Raw genomic sequence first — 18,170 nt, forward strand, 5'->3', positions numbered from 1 at the left:
GAAATAGCAAAAAGTGTGAAGAAATTCAATGCGAGACATGTTGAGTGCAAGACACCGTCTGTTAATTTTTACACCTGCTGTTGAAGCAGAAGAATGTGATCGCGTGCTGGTTGGGATTAATTGTCCAGGAGTATGCGACCTTGGTGGACGGTGTTAAGAATATAAATATGGTAGCTATTAGTGGGTGTACAAGTGTTTATAGTTTAATGCCATATGTTTTCTCGGTTTATTCGTTTATATTGTAAATTATAGGTGTGTTTAGATAAAAGCTGAGGTCATGACTTACTAAACGCAAAACAGATGAAACCAAGAGGATGAGTTGTTTCTTGCCGGGATCATACTCTCCACTATCCTTTTATAAAGATAGTTCGCATTGAAGCCATGTCTTGTAGATCTTGTAGTACATCAATGTGTCTCTTCAGCTTAATATTGTTGAAATTTCACAAATAATTATAAGGCAACACTCCAGTTAAGGTCTACTGAAATTTTGGAACAAAGGGAAAATAGAAACGAAACGAAATGGAATTTAGAAACACAATTAAGCCGACTAGGGCAAGACTGTGTATGTCTAACTTAAAGGACAATATTGGTGCCAGTCATTATCACATATGTGATAGAGTTGGTTAAACACATTCCAAATATAATTTTAGCACAGAGATCATTGCTACGATAGCTGAGTAATACAGGTTTCCTGAGTCGGAAGTGACGAACGCCAAAGGAAAACACGAGTCGTCTCTCTATATAACTGACTGATGTGACGAGTGATAACGGATATATGGCCGAATTTCTGCTCACTAATAATTCCTTCGAATACCAAAAGTTGATAGATGGGACTGTAAGAGGATACATGACAATTCAATAAAGTAATTGAATGTCATTAGATAAGAGAACACGAGAAAAATAGAAATAGTCCGTACATTCGCTTGTTTATATTCATTGTAAATCTTATAAAAACATGGTAATGCACGGACTTTTTCTGTTTTTCTTTCGTGTTCACTTATCTAGTGGCAGTCAATTCTTTTTATGAATTGTCAGATATCCTCTCACAATCTCATACAACAACTTTTGGTCTTCGAATGAATTATTAGTGAGCAGAAATTCGGCCGTATATCCGTTATCACTCGTCACATCAGTCAGTTATATAGAGAGATGACTCGTGTTTTCCTTTGGCGTTCGTCACTTCCGACTCAGGAAACCTGTTTTACTCAGCTATCGTAGCAATGATCTCTGTGTTAAAATTATATTTGGAATGTGTTTAACCAGCTCTATCACATATGTGATAATGACTGGCACCAATATTGTCCTTTAAATAAGGGGGCGGAGGGCTTCGCTCCGTGTATATGCAATGTGAAGTTACCACAGGACATGTACACAATAATGTTATATATAAGTACACAATTAATTTGAAACCCAGAGGACAAAAAATAACTATCAAATCAAGTGTCCGCTATACTGCACTGTCCTATTAAGTCCTATCAGATTGGTTGGAGCATTTCCATAATGTACATATATTTTATTATAATTAAACATGAATAATCAAACAGGGTAAATATTAAGAACATTGTGATATATTTGGCGCGGTTGGGTGGGGTAATGTAGATCTAAACTATTTTTTGTATACCAAAGTCTTCTTGCCAGTTTGAATCTTCAAATATTGGTCAGTTTTCACTCTTTTTAGTTTGTGTCTTCAACAAATATTTAACTAATTACGAATTGTACCAGTAAGTGTGGGACCAATGAGGGTGAGATGATAAGAATACTAGGATTTTATTTTTACTTGGATCAAAGAAAAGAAGAAATCCCAATTATATTATATGAAGTAAACCGGAATCTAGATGTGAAATTCGTATTCTAGGCCCCAGCAACTATCTGAAATCCTGTGAAATGTTTTCAAAGAAATTTTAACGCCCAGTAGTTGCAAGTTAAGTTGGAAGTTAGTTTTGAAAACGAGGTTCTTGAATGCCCCTACGGATTGACACCTTCCTGGTAATCTTTTGTTTTTATACGTCCACATTATAATGTGGCCCTATATTGCCGTCGCCCCTATCAGTGTGTCGCATACAGGCCTCAATTCTTAACTGGTCGTCTTGAAACTTGACATACCTATTCCTTATACCATAAGGATGATCCCTATTGCATTTGGTGCATGCCCGACCCCCATGGGCAGACCCACACCCATTTTTTCTTTGTGTGTCTGTGTGTTGCTTACAGGCAACAATTCTTAATGGGTCGTTTTGGAACTTTGCATATGTATTTCTTATAGCCTAAGGACGGCAACTATTGATTTTGGTGCATGACCCGACCCCCAGGGGCAGAGCCAAGCGCAATTTTCTGTTTATCGTATACAGACCGCAGTTCTGAATGGATCAATTTGGAACTTGGCATATGTATTGCTTATAGCCTAATAAGGGCGGCAACTATTGATTTTGGTGCATGTCTCGACCCCAGGGGCAGTGCCACTCCCTATTGCTGTGTTTAGCGCTCGAAGACCACAATTCTGAATGGATTATCTTTGAACTTGGTATACTTATTCCTGAGGGCGGCATGATCCCTCCACTCTTTGGGCGGTGCCAAACCAACTGTTTGTTCATATTTTGTCTGTAAATGATATACAGGTTGCAATTATTAAAAGATTTGGATCGAATTCGGAATGATCCATCATAGGGTTGTACCTATTTATATTGGTCCATGTCCAACCCCCAGGGGCAGAGCCACGCCTAATTTTTGTGTTTTTTGTCTACATGCTGGTATTCTGAAAGGATAGCAACTAATTATTTTGATGCTTGTCCAGACCCCCAGGGATACCACACCCACTTTTTGGGGTGAATTTTTGTCTGTAAATACTCTACAGGTTGCAATTATGAACAAATTTTGTTCAAATTCAGCATATCAATCATTTCAATAACAGGGTGGTACCTATTCATATTGCACCCCAGGTGCAGCGCCACATCCAATTTTTGTGTTTATCGTCTACAGGCTGCTATTCTGAATGGATCATTTTGGAACTTTCCATATTTATTCCTTATACCGTAAAGGTGGCAACTATTTATTTTGGTGCATGCCCCCCCCCCCCTCCACCTGTGGCGGCGTCACGGCCACTTATTGTTAATATTTAGTCTGTAAATTTAGCAAAACAAACCCAACGCCTAGCCTTCTTTGCCTCTTGTCATTTCATATTTCATTCTCTTCATTTTAAATATACCATACCAATCAAAGCAGGAATATGGACGTATAAATTGCAGCGTTAGTGATGCTCTTGTTTATCACACAATAAGAAACAATAGAGGCGGGCGCTCAAAAAAATAGTTACATTACTCCCGCAAACTGTTTTAGTGACCATTTAAAACGGCTTAAACTTTTAGATAAGTTACATAGGCCAATACCTCGTATTTTGGCGTTTGGTTTACATATACTTCAGTAGACCTTTTATTCGGGGGATCTGTGAAAATTTGGACTTCTCCTATAAAGAAAAGTTGTAATTTATCTTCTGCTGTATTCTTTATGATAATGGAGAATCTCAAATGATTCTAACCGACGATAACTTTTAAAATCCTCTCTGTCAAATAACTTCTCATTATTAGGAGAAAAAAGAAAGATAAAATATTTACAAACACAATTGTTTTCTTTTTAAGATAATGCGCTGTCAAATAACAAGAAAAGAAATCGCAGAAGCAAACGCAATTTTCTTTCAATCGTATACTTTTAATGTGCAAATTAATAATATAATTATCGTATACGGAGGAGGGGGGGGGGGGTCAGTCGGGATGGTTTGAAACTTTTAAACGTTATTTCAAAATTAATAGGCGACACTTTTGAAATTGGATCCAACACCATATGCCTGTAAGAATGAGTGGATCAATTTTCCCCACTCTCGGAGGTTATTCGAGCAAAAGTATTATTTTCGGCCAGTTTTCAGCGATGATTTTTACGGTCCTCCTAACCATAAAAGATCACGTACGCCTAAAGTGAAGATAAACATGCCCTGCAGGGTTGCGGTACAGCTCGCGATATGTTTCGACGCGGTTCTTTCCACAGAACTGTTTTGGGTCGCAGCTGTTTATTATTAATATAAATCTTAGGTTTGGTGTATCTATTTATATATTTTTCGTTTAGCCTCTACCTTTTTACTTTCAAAATAAGTAAATGGGACTGAGCCAAACTAGGTATCCAGCCAAACCGCTACATCGGCTATTCCATTTCATACTGCATTCATTCATTTAATTTTTGTTAAACACGCGCTGTCGTGTATGCACTAGAAAGGTAGACCAGTGTAAGGACATTGAGTGTAACATTGTGTTAAGACAACAGATTTACAAAATTCCATTTCTAGTTACATGATCTCATATTTTTCCATTATTGTTTATATTTGAGTAACTGTGTTAGATAATACAACCCTATATAAGACGTGACATTTCTCACAAGTGCGGATTCTGTTCGACAAACAAGCCAGAAGGCAAAATTGTTGCCTTTCGCTGAAGGTTTTAAAGTCAATTTGAAAATGTTCTGTCACATTTGGAATGCAGTTGTTACATTAGCCACACTGAGTACGGTTAAACAACAACTAACGTTGGCCGATAATAAAAACTTTCAGAAGTGCCAGGCTTAGCGATTCAGTGCTAAGCTGCGACTATTTTCTGGAATTCCACTTATGTAAAGCTTTCAGGAAGTTACTCAATAATAAGAAAGACGGTTTAACTCCGAAAGCAAATACTATGTTCACTTTGAGGGTTTAAACGTATAGGGACTATTCTCACAATTTATATCACCCGAGTCAATTCTTCATTGACCGCGAGGCATCTAGGGAATGATTTATCTCAATAAAAGAACTATTGTGGGCTAGACTTAAAATAATCAATCGTTTGATTAGCAGCAATTCTGAACTTGGCAAACACTGAGCGAACTAAAGAAGTTTTAACGTTTAAAGGAGAAATCACAATACCAATGAATAAAGCCGATTAATTCTGTATGGAAACTTCCCGTTTTATTTATTACTTGTTCCGAACCTTCGGTCGAAACACGTATTGTTTCTGTAAATATTCTTATTAAAAAAAATTGTGGAATTTAATCAGTTTGTGCAGCCAAAACTGTACATGGTGCAAACACTCTGCCAACGTAGATGTTGTTGGTCTCTGTGGATCTATTTATTAAATATAAATTGGGTCATTTCTGCCGAACCAGCCGAATAGGAAGTGTTTTACGGATGGGACAAAAAATAATCTCAGATTACCCATATCTCAGTTATTTCTCAACAGATCTTCTTCGGGTTTTCATTTTTGGATGCTTTGGACGAATCCGAATCCCATATTATTATGGGCTCTGGCTGACAGTTTTTAGAAATTAGGAAGTTCGCTCGATTAAAGATACATTATGGGAGATTCGATAACGAGTTGGCAGTTCTCACTATAATAGTCAAAAACTAGATAATGTAAAAGGCAATTTGCTGAAAATTTCTTTTAAATTGATCCACTATGCACCGAGAACAAAGCGATTGAATTTCCGCGTAGCCTTCATCATCATTACTAAAGTCAGTACGATAAACAGCATAGTCTAGATTGTCCATTTAATCGTTAAATCGTGAAGGAAAGTTATACAGTAAATCGGCTCACAATCCACTAAAGATCGCAGGCTAGCGATGCCATCTAGAGTTGATTATAGTCTGGATAGGTTAATTAATGTCTAATTAATAATTTAGATAACATTTCAGGCATAAAGAAAGACCGGCAATAGACAGATTTAGCTCTTGCAAAATGTATGTTTAATATTAGCATCAAAGATTTGCGAAAGTTTTCTTTATCATTTTTTCGACATTCAAGATGGAATATCTCCGTCACCATTTGAGGTATGATGTTGAAACTTGGTAGCAATAAGGATCACACCGATGCCTTCAAAATGGCTTATTAAAAAAAATTTGTGACGGCTTCCGGAAATTACCGAGGCCTTCCGATTTTTCTCGAACATGAATAGTTCTCGTTAACGCCCCTGATATTATCTTTCATTTTTAAAGACCTTGTTCCATAACATTTTCAACCACTTAGCCGCCATATTGGATTTTACAAAAAACATTCAAATCGATATTTAGCCGCCATTTTAATTCCGATTTTCGAAAATTTTTCTTTTTGAACCTACTCCAAATGGTAACAATCCTTAGGGACTTTTCACCATCTAGATGGTGACCTATTAACTTATCCATGGCCCTTGACCTTTGTATGTATGATGACCCTGGTGTCTACTAACAATTAATATAGAAATGAAATGAAATTGTGTTTAACGTCCTACGGCCTACTCTTATATCGAATTCCAACTGTCAAGGGATCTTTTACGTGTACGCCAATGTGTACACTGGACCTCGGTTTTTCGTCCCATTTGAACGACTAAACAGCTTTCCTGCATAACTGACAAGGGGGACCACGCCGGAAAATATGGATGAACTCTCTCGGCCAATGCAGGGATCGAACACCCGACCTCCAGGCTAGCGAGCCAGCGTCTTACCAACTTACCGTGACCCACCCTACAATTAATATAAAAAAGTTCGGTCATGAAGTATAACTTCCGGTTTTGTTAAGAGTTCAAAATAACAGGTTTTTCCACTTTAATAGGTATTGGATGTTTCTATAAACTCAATAATTCATGGTGTAACTTGGGAGTGGTTGGTGGTGGGGCGGGGGGTATGAATATTGCTGCGTTTTAAATACCACTTGAGGTCACCCAATGAAAAAGTAGAGACTGGATCTCTAAACTAAAAGAACAGGTCCCATTACGTCTAAAGCCTAGCTTATGTCACCCCCCCCCCCCGACGCGACAAAATTGTCGGCGACTCGAAATCGGCGAATAGTTTACGATCAAGTGGAACTGATCAGTCGTCACTACCTGGGCAACCTGAGCGCTCTTATGACTGTTGTAACTCGGACGGCAGCCAGTCGCATCCAGTTTCTCGGAGTCGCACATGAAAAAGTGCAGACTGGTTCTCTAAACTAAAAGAACAGGTTCCATTACGTTGTGGTTAAAACAACCCGTGGTTTCCAACGAGCTTCCTTAAAGACGTCCGGTATCAGCCGTTCAACGATTACGCTGCCCTTATCAACTGTTTTGGCGATCAACATTTTGATATGAAATATTCTGATACGGTAAATAAGCTATTTCTTCACATTTTGGTGTTTGATTCCCATACTGACATGAATTTTTTTCCGGAGACCCAGGAAAAATTGGACATTCCCGCAAAAAATTTGAATGGAAGGGTACAATAAAACTGTACTGCTGGGCAATATGCTATCTGTCTTCCTTTAACAAAAATCGTTGGCTTTGGGTGCTGGTTATCCAGAAATGTCAGCTCTGGGATTCCTGCTCAGTGCGCTATATTCCATGTGGTACACTTTTGAGCTAATCTAGCCCAGTTAGGGGACATGGCATTTTGGGCCCAACAGAATCCCGGCAGACTTACATTCTGATGATACTAGATATACATGCATTGATACCATATAGTAGAAAATTGGTACACTTTTCACCTAGGTTGACCCCCCCTTCCCTCCCGGGCCCCCCGCTCTATAAGAAAAATAATGAAGTACGTGTTGATACGGCTGTTGGCATCTTGCACTTTAGCACAGAGGAACCCAATCCGAAACTAACAAACATTTACATAGAAAATCCATGGTCTCTTTTTGATTAGTCAAACATTTCGAAACGTGAATCTCAGCTGAAGTAGTCGCGTAAACTCTATCTTGATGATAATTATAGCTAAATTATAAAATAAAAAATCGTATTTTTCACATCTTATTTGGCATAACCATGCAACAAATCAGTAAAATTCACAATTTCGTACCTAGAGCTTGACTGTATGATTAAGGCCAATTCTTGTTGACTAATTTTGCGATATTTCATACTTTACCGCGTCCTTTGTTTCAAGAAACTTGGATATTTACAAGGTCGAGATTATTGTCGTACCCGTCATGTTTTCACATACTGATTAAGCTAAACTAAAACATACAAGATAAACATTCTGGATCACGTAAGGCAAAGAGATGGCAAATCGGCCGTGTGGCTGGCGTGCGCGGGGTGACATAGTACATTCAGTGACACGTGTCACACATGACAGCGGGACATGGCTAAATCCCTATCTTTGTTAGCAGTTTGAATCTTTGGTGAGACAATGAACACGCAGTTTGGACTTCTGTGCAAATTTTATCATTATCTATATTTAAAGTGATTAACCGGCGTTTTATCTATTTCTTGGACATGGATACTCATGACGAATGGCATACCAAAAATGAATATAATATTGGTTTAAATAATGTTTTCCAACTTCTCGTTGTTCAAACATACCATACCCAATCAAGTACAAATTACGAAGAAATGAAGAGTGTCCAAATCGCACGCATGAACATTGATTCATGTCGGTACATATCGTTATTGGGCTAGTCTCACTCACCTCGACAACTCTATTAGTATTTGAGTACTTAAAACACACGGTGACAGGTCATACCAGTGCAAATATAACATACAGTGCTAGAAGTCAGTGCCGTATTCCATCAACACTTTTACTTTAGTTTTAAAAAAATAAATGAAAGGTTCACCTCCAACATATATGTTAAAACAGGATTTACTAGAAAAATAAATAGGTGCCACGGGTCAGATTATGACCCTGTAAACATTGAGAGAGCAATCGTACTCATTAACCATTTTGGTTGCAATTCTAGGTCAACATCATCCTCATCATCGGGGTTAAGATAACGCCTGGCCAGAGATGATAATTGTTATCAGTGTATATACACACGTCAAGGTGAAAATGATCAGACCACTAAGCGTAGATACACTTAGTGTCACAAATGCTCATTCCAATGCTTTAACACACAAGAGCTAATCCAGTGGATTCCAGTCTGCAGTAGGAGGGTGTGTGTGTGTGGGGGGGGGGGGTGCATTGTCGGGACAATATTTACTTGAAACGTAATTAGTGAAGGCGGAAATAAAATTCATGAATCGTAAAATACCCATGATGGAGATAATAAGTATTTATAGCACCTCTATTTTTGTAATAAAAGGGGCGGGGTCGTCAATGCAAAATAGGTCAACAGAAATGCCAATTATTAACGCATTATAAATTTGGTATATAGTGAAGAGCAAAATCGTATAGTAGTCCTTCTGTACGGCACTGGTAAATTTCTACAGATAGGATTCCGTAAAGACAAGAATTTCATTGTCGAAACGGCGCTCAATAACAAACAGCAACTGTATTCTACAGAATGTCCTGTGTATACACTGTAAATGCAATTGAAACAGTTTATATATAAGATACACGTAATTGAAAGAGTTACAGCTGATCATCGCAGTGTTTCATGACAATATGTTATGTCTGTGTATTTTTATACAGTTATCCTGCATTGTCTATTGAACTTTAAGACCTATGATGTCTGTGAAATAGGCCATATTTAGACCTACCGTTTTATTATAGCTTTTATAAACAATGCACAAATCCCAGACTTCCGTATCGTTTTGTTTACACCGAATTTCCTCATAAATCAACGCCTGTCTTGCATCAGCACGAAACTGGCAAACAATAACGGAAACAGGGTTGCGGGTCAGGTACTGGGATAATACGAATGGATAGTCTAATATAAATACGTTCCCTGAACTAAACAAAACGGGAAATTGTTATAAATTGACACGGATGAATCAATACCAGTGGCGTAGCTCGATTTCACCCCCCACCCCCTTCCCCATCCGTTTAAAAAAATGCGATGTTTGCGCCAGGCGTCTTGTTACTAGTGTCCCGCCAGAAAAATCAACATGCTGTAGACCAAAGTCCTCCCCCCCCCCCTCCCCCACATTTGCACCGGGCAGATTCGTGTAATTTAATTCGTATTTAAAAACAACTCTACGATACAAATAGAAAGTCGTACGTAGAAACTGGCCAAAAATGATGTTGGTCTACTACATTGTTAACTGTACTTTTAAAGGCAATAATAACTCCTTATGCGAGAGCTAAATTTGCCTAGACTGCAGAGCGTTTTTCTGGCTTTAAATGCTACATAAATTATCATTTTTATAAGACCCACCAAGCCTAAATTTTCCGAAAATGCATGACGTCACCCTTTCTCCTAGTTTTAACAATTGGTCAGCAAAATTTTTTGACACAACGGTAACTCTATAAGTATTTCTCAAAATCTTTAATGCAGATACATAACTTATAATGAATTTTAAAAACAAAACAAAAAGACCCTCAGGAATGGGAAATAGGCTGGAAAATCACTACAAGGAACTTCATCGCCATTACCAGGAACAAACCCCAAATCTCCTGGTTACTGAGCTACTGTCATACTCAACGAGCCACGTATGGATCCCTCGAACACCACATAATTCGTTATCCAAAGGTATTAATTTTCGCATAAGGTTCTACCTAATACTCACCGTGGTTGACATGATGAGGGATTGCGGGGATGTTATTCGGATATTGGATAGAGTGCACATTATACGACATCACTAAATGTAGCATAAGAAACTTACTCAATAAAACTAGTGTTCGGATATTCGAACAAGAATACTATTCGATGGGTCTTGGAATTTGTATTCGAATAGTATTCGAATAGTTTCAATTTTTAATATAAATATTATAATTTCTAATTATTATAATTAGAAATTATAACAATGGATCTTTTACGTAAACCGCCAATGTGTACACAAGACCTCGGCCTTCCATGACATCGCAACAAGTAGACGCGGACCTCAACCATACTCCAGTCATCTGCCATCTCCGCCAGATGCTCTTTTAGTTTATCCGAGGTATGTGAACCTGGACATGATTTCACTTCCAGAGTCTTAGCCACCATCTCCCAATCTGGTGATACAAAATGAGCGGTTAAATTAATGCAAGACTCATTTTGTTCATCTGATGTCCATACATCTGTGGTCACAGGGCTAACTTGTGACTTGGGTCATTCCTGATTTGACGTTCGTCGGAACGAACGGCATCATAGATTTCTTCCATTCTTTTTTTGAGTGTTTTACTTGACCGCAAATTGTGTGATGGATTCAGGGCTTCTACCCATTCCCGAAAATGGTCATTGTCAATACAGTGCTTGGACTAGGCCCAAATTAGCCATTTTTCCTCAAATTTAGGAATGCGACCCCCACAGACAATACAGTTCTGTTGAAGAGAATCTTGTCATCAACTTGTCAAAGACAATATGTTGTAGCCTAATTATCTGATACAGATGATGTGTTGTTTAGGGCATGCTAAGTATCATATTACACTGCTCTATATTTAGATGCGTTTGGAGCAGTTTCTATATGAGACTTAATTTACATTCAAATTAAATGCAGAAAAAAACAACCCAAAATTAAAATAAAAATTTAATAAATAAAAATAACATTTGATTCAAATATTACATAAACTTATACTAAGCTTTTTATATTTTAAATTTGATGTAATAGAAGAAATTTTATTGCATAAAAAAATTACAAGGTTATGTGCATATACAAATAAAAATAATAGAAAGATACATGCAGAAAGCAAAGATACATATACATGTACATAATTATACAAAGATACACAACTTTATAAAGACATGAACGAATTGTATACAAAAGCTCCCAAACATTCTAAAATGTCTACATTTATATTGATCATCAGTATCTTAAATTATTGAGAGCCACGGTTGCTAAGTGGGTAAGACACAGGCTTGCTAGCCTGGAGGTCTTATGTTCGATCCCTACATTGGACTAGAAAGTTCGTTGGGATTTTCCGGCCTGGCTTCCCCTTGTCAGTGGTGTCGGACGGAGGAACTGACAAGGACAGCCGCCCAGTCGTTCGGATGGTACCAAAACCGACTGCCAGGGTATACATTAGCGTGCACGTAAAATATCCCTCGGCAGTAGGAATTCGATATAAGAGTAAACCATGGTGCAGCTGCCAGGGCAAAATTTCTCTCATAGCACACTGTATGGCATATGCCCGTCTTCAGTAGATGGACAGAACAAGCTAACAAAAAGGCGTTTTTTTTGTACAATCGGTCATAATCCAGCAAGTTATGGTCTGAAGTACCAACATTAGGAACCCAGATCTTAGGGATATAAATATATAACTGGATGAAAATTGTGACCTCTAGAGGATCCACAAGCTTAAAACGAGACCCGGTCTGGTACATGCCAATATCGTAAGAAACCAAGATCTTTGGGAGATATGCCCATATTTCAAGTTCTGTCAACATCTGATAACAATTGTGACCTGTTGAGTGTCCACAAACAAATTATGGCCGGACAAATGGACAGTTGCGACAGCAGTATACATCCACAAGAACATGTAGTATAAAAATCAGGACCGGATGAAATGAGCCCTCTCAAATTAAAATAACAGCTCTGGTCTGGTATCTGTGTTCTTCCTTGAATAAAAAGAATATGTTATGTATTGGGTTGGTTAGAATATTGGTTATATGACAGTCTCCATATGTAACAGTGTTAAGCTGTTATCTATCAACTTCAACTTCATCATGAAGTTAATTCACCATATTTAAAATGACAGTTTAAGAAATGTTACTTTAATTTTAAAATGAAATGCACAATTTAAATTTTATCTAGTTAAGTATTTGCAAATTCTGTACGAAAATACACACTACTACAGTACATGTACTTTGTCTCTGGTTTAAACATGCAAATCCTTATCCAATTAAACTACATAATACATATGTTCTGTTTTCAGAAAGAATATAATATAGCTCACCTTTATTGAAAGATTTCAATTCTTTATTCTGGCATCCACTACCATTCTTTTTAATGATAAAACTTGTTTTTTGGAATAAATAAACAACTGATTCCCCAGAAATGATACCGATTATAATAAATGATGTCATTTGATACTCCCAATAGCAGGCAGGTTTATAGTTGTCAACATATAAGGGTAATAATGCTTTCAAGTCGGACAGGTTGTTTAGGTTAGCATACCAGCCAATTAAATGTCAGTGAACTGGACACAACACAAACATCCAAAATTTAGCCCCTTTTCTGGAGCTTGGCAATGCTTGGCTACAAACTTGATCAATTTCTCAGTGATGTTTTTTGCTGCGCTGAATCTTGTCATACTTCTTGCTGTAGAACTTGTGTAGTACTTTTTAATTGACTGAATCTTGCCTGACCCCACGTCCCGTGCAGAGGAAGTATCTGGAGCTACGTAGCCATGTTTCAACTTCATGTGGTTCCAAAGATTAGCCTTGAATGTGAATGTGGCAAGGAAAGTCGCCTTTAATCATATTTGAGAGCAAATAGAATAAATAATAGATATTCGAATATGGTAATTGCTATTTGAATATTCGAATATTATATTCGACGAGCGAATATTCGAATATTCGTGCCGAACACTAAATAAAACATGTACAGTATTTTCAGCGTCATTTCCTGATTATTACGCTTCGTATATTTTGCCTCTTTTTCGTTTATTATTCTTAAAGTTTAAATTAGAATTGGAGCGGTAGGTTAGGAAAGCACAAGGAAGGTGGTCTCCCTTCAAGGCTTAATTTAATCTATAACGGAAATTCAAACAAGGGGAGATTAATATTTGTACTCTTGGAAGCTATTTGGCTAAAACAAAGCATATTACTGTTTACATAGGATCGTGAGGAACCAAATGTGTTACCCTTTTCCTTGATAGAATAGGACTATTTCGACTTCGGGTGAGCAAGGGAGGGTCAGAACCAAACGGCGCTGTATTTTTTGTCAAGTTTTTGAATTGCACAGAAATTCTCTTTTGAAACACCGATCGGAAGCTTAAAGTTGAATTTCAGACTTTTATAAGTTGTGAGAGGGGCACAGTGGCTCAGTGAGTAAAATGCTGGCTCGCTAACCAGGTCTTGTGTTCGCTCCAGTGTTTTGGTATCTTAATGCTATGGCGACAAGACAGCAGATAAGAGTGCCACTGGCGCGGTCAAATTGATAAATGAGTGTATAATCTGAATGGTATGGTATAAGGGAAATAACTCCATAAAAACAAAACAATCCATTAATTTATTCTGAGGCATTCAATACATAAACAAAACCAAAGTCGAACAGTTTTCAAATTGGTAATTTATATCCATGAATAAACTATTGGCAATACCCATTACCAAGAAATTGTTTTCATCAGCAGATGCTGAAATGGAAGAAATATTTCTAAAACTAAATGACGACACAGTTCTTTCGATTTGCTCAATATCTCAACTTTTATCAACCAACAGAGACTATTCATTCAATGGTGATGCTGAAGTACCTTTTTCAAAAACAGCAGTCAACTTGGATGTAGTCTTGCCTTGATCATTAAACATACATTATGCAAGAGCTAAATCTGCCTATTGCAGGTCTTTCTTTAGGCCTGAAATGTTTTCTAGATTATTAATTAGACATTAATTAACTTATCCAGGCCCTAATCAACTCTCGATGGCATCGGATTTCTCCAATATTAAATAGATTAGAACAGTTCAGCCATATTTTGATTTAAGCTAAAAATGGAGGAGCGTGACTTAGCATCAAACAACCAGTAGGGTGGTTGAAATTATTGCACACGTCTTGTCAAACCTTCAAAGGCTAATATCTTCAATCGCAATAGAGTAATTTGAATGAAATTTTCAAAATATTCATTTTACATTAGCTATTTTCGAACTATTATACAGTATGGTTAGACTTTATAATTAGGGTTAGCACACAAACTGTTGCATGTTTAGGAAGGTATCAATGTAGTGTATAATTAGGAGGGTTAAAATTTATTTTGTATGGTTAGGAGGGTTATAATTTATATTGCGTGGTTAGGAGGGTTAAACTTTATATGGCAGGTTATTCTAAACTTTATAATGTAAATGTAATTAACCAAAATATTGATTCTAGAAAACTCTGGTCTTTGGTAAGGCTGGGGAAAGATAAACAGATAAAAGAAACTCGTACTAAAATAAAGCCCTCAGTCTTCACACATTCTTTTACCCATGTTCTTTCTCTCTAGTTTATCTTTACATAGCATATTTAATCTCAGACCTAACATAATACCTAGAAAAATAATTATTAAAAAAATATTTGTTCTGCTCAAAATAAATTATATATATAAAACTCTAAAAAACAGACTTTAAAAACAACAATCTATACATAAATAATTCCAAGATGTATAGGGCAGGTCAAACAGTCTCCACTACTTGGGTTACAAAATGTAATTTTGTTTTTGCAGCAAGGTAAATATTTATTTATCATATTCCGTGTTTATATTCTGTGGTGGTGGTGGTGGTGTATGACAAAATTGTGTTTTGTTGTGCAGACAGTACAATAACAAATACCTTTTCCCTGAGTCAAAGTAAATTCAGTGATGCATTTTTTTTCAAACAATATACAGGTCAATGATCCAGTTGAATTACTAAATGCCATTGAAACAATGTAGGTCAACTGTGGACACACCCCGCTGAATTTATCTATGGGTCACTGGCTATTCAAATTATTGACTGAAATTGTCAGTCTTATCACACACAGTAAAGATTTCATGTTTCAAACAGAAATTCCTGTTGGGAAAATGATTTAAATTAAACAATTGATAAAACCTACGTTGTTGTAAAAAATATTGCATTGTTTTCAAGCAACTAATGTGCACAATAGTCATTTGGTAGGGTTGTATAACATAATTTTAGAGAAGTATTTATTATACATCACAGACACACTTATAATTAACTTTCTTCTAAAAAAATATATATATATATAAAAATCACTCTTCATCCTCATTAACAATAGCTTCTATATCCATATATGTAGTTACTTTCCCTAGTATTAATTTATGATTAGTCTCTATACTATTACTAATATTATCATTTATGAATTAGTCTCTACATGTATATCAATATTGTTAATTTCACTAATATTATCATTAACAATAGTCTCTTTATCCATATAGTTACTTTTACTAATATTATTATTAACAATAGTCTCTATATCAATATTTTTACTTTGACTAATAACTTCAGTGTTTCTGACTTCACTATGATATTTCACATTAGAATAATATGTATCAAAACCCAGACTAATTATATTATCATATAAAACTCTATACTTAGTGGGCAAAAACATAAAATTGATTAACTGTGCTGGCGGCCATATTATCCATTCCATAGTGTATATTGTTGACCCTTTGACCAAAACTTCTGCTGCTATTTCCTTCACTGTCATGTTTTCTAGCATTCCAATGGTAACAAAATACATGCCTATATAGATAGGTGAACACACGATTTGATCGATAAGCACTTTTTTGATTAGTGTGCGAAATGCAGTTCCTGGAAAAAATTTGTCTAAATATAGGTACCAGTAGTGACAAAATGCTCCAATTACAAGTCCAGTACATGCCATGTGAAAAGTCCGCTTTTTGTTCCAAGATTTCATGTTATTCTGCATTATCTGGTATTTTTGTTGCATTATGTCTCCAGTTACAGACAGGGTGACGGAGATTGTAGTATTTGTTAATAAGAGATATTTGTCGGAAAACAGAACTCGTCCACAATTTGCTATCCTCTTCATTACCGGAGACAGTCTATAGGCCAAGGAACTCATCATTTTGACAGGCCTAGTGCTATTTTATGTAGTATGTTAAGCTTTTCAAACCATAATGAAGATTGTTGAATTTCTGAAAATATAGAAATAACAAATGATCGAAGGTAATCATTCTTTCAATAAAAATGTAAACTTACTAAATTCACCTTTTTTGTTCTTTGTGACCCCAGGGGTCAAAAGTTCCAATTTTCCGTTTTTGCACTCGGAAGATTTAAAGCATAAAATTAGGAAGCCATAAATTTCATTTACTGTAAACCTGTGGAATATAACTAACTTGATGTTGATGGAGTCTTCTAGTTAATTATTTTACTGAAACCAATGTCAACAAGTATGATCAGCTTAACCATTGCTACACTTAAAGGGACAATAACACTCTTGCTGGCTTGAAAGCTCCAGAAAATAAATAATATCTCAATCTAAGTACTAGATGTTTAAGTGTCCTACCTGTTGTGTAAATTATCAATTACAAGATATTTTACTTGTCCAGAGGGTTCGAAAATATTTTTAAATCGAAGTTTCATTTGAAAAGGTTTACGTTAGACGTTTCAAACCATTATGTTGAATTTTTCAAAATTTTTAAATAAGGTGTGTTAAGATGAAATTTGTATCATCAATTAATTGAAATACTCTAAAATAGTACAATTTGTTGACCAGAATAAAGATTGGGACACATTATTCAGTTACAACAAGAGTGGTATTGAGCCTTTAATACTTTAGTGATTAGTTTTCATGAATGACAAACACAGCAGAAATGATGTCATCTCTAATATCACAACATGCAATTACAAGATAATAAATTTTTCTATCTGATAAATTATAATATAACCACAATGTTACCGTTGTTGATACAAAAAATTGTCAACATTGATATCAAAACACATGTTATACAACCTCCAACATTGTAGTCTCCAACATTAGGCCATGCCATTAATTGGCATTACAGTATTCTTTCTTTACCTTCTACACAGGACTTGATAACAGAGGCTAGTTTCAAATTACGGATTTCATTCAGGTCAGTATAGCGAAACGAATTAATACTTCAAAATTGTAAAATAATATTTGGACAACTATCAATTTGTGAACTATGATAATAACATAATAATGAAATATAAAGCAAACAGATTTTTCGACATTTTTATGCTTGTACTGAATGAATAATGACCGGTTCACCCGTCAACATTTAAAAATGGAGTTACGTCCCTCCATTACGGTCTGAGCCTACTAATTCTCTCAACATTGACGTCAATGTCAAATCTTCATAACACACAACAGCCCAACAATCACAATTATCTGATAGAAACATTGAAGGAGGTTGACCGTATTGATCATCATCAATATTCACTATGTTTCAGAAAATGGAAATTCAGACAATCTTCTTTGACTCGAACCCAAAATATCAACAAAAATAGAAATGCAAATTGTGGGTGAAGGCCTAATAAAAAAGAATTGCTGTATTTGTGTCATCCGCGGAGGCAATCAATAGTGTTATTCTTTATGATATCTTTTCAAACAGAGGGTAAAACAAAAATCATTAATTTTGAGAGAGAGAGAGAGAGAAATGGGGTTTAACATCCACTCGACACAAACTAGGCCATTTTGGGACCAACATATGGTTTCATTTTATTTTAATAATTCGCTTGCGC

The 18,170-nt window shown here is 36.2% G+C and overlaps 1 protein-coding gene across 2 annotated transcripts; it reads right to left on the reverse strand.

Annotated features, from left to right (window-relative positions):
- Nucleotides 1–13,960: 13,960 nt before the first annotated feature.
- Nucleotides 13,961–17,469, reverse strand: LOC126816767 (mpv17-like protein 2). Of its 2 annotated transcripts, none has more exons than XM_050543487.2 (2): nt 17,419–17,469; nt 13,961–16,600 (listed from the first exon to the last, which is right to left on the reverse strand). In XM_050543487.2, the coding sequence occupies exon 2, from the start codon at nt 16,528–16,530 to the stop codon at nt 15,796–15,798; it is 735 nt and encodes a 244-aa protein (XP_050399444.1). In that variant the 5' UTR covers nt 16,531–16,600; nt 17,419–17,469; the 3' UTR covers nt 13,961–15,795. The 2 variants fall into 2 exon arrangements, with proteins under 2 accessions (XP_050399444.1, XP_050399443.1); XM_050543486.2 differs by having other exon boundaries at nt 17,365–17,469.
- Nucleotides 17,470–18,170: the final 701 nt, after the last annotated feature.

This window comes from Patella vulgata, chromosome 3, assembly GCF_932274485.2.
Source record: "Patella vulgata chromosome 3, xgPatVulg1.2, whole genome shotgun sequence".
In the NCBI taxonomy this organism is placed as follows: domain Eukaryota; kingdom Metazoa; phylum Mollusca; class Gastropoda; family Patellidae; genus Patella; species Patella vulgata.

What these genes read in the sequence shown, in the direction of transcription:
- LOC126816767 (XM_050543487.2), bottom strand. Translation starts at nt 16,530, where the DNA reads ATGATGAGTTCCTTGGCCTATAGACTGTCTCCGGTAATGAAGAGGATA.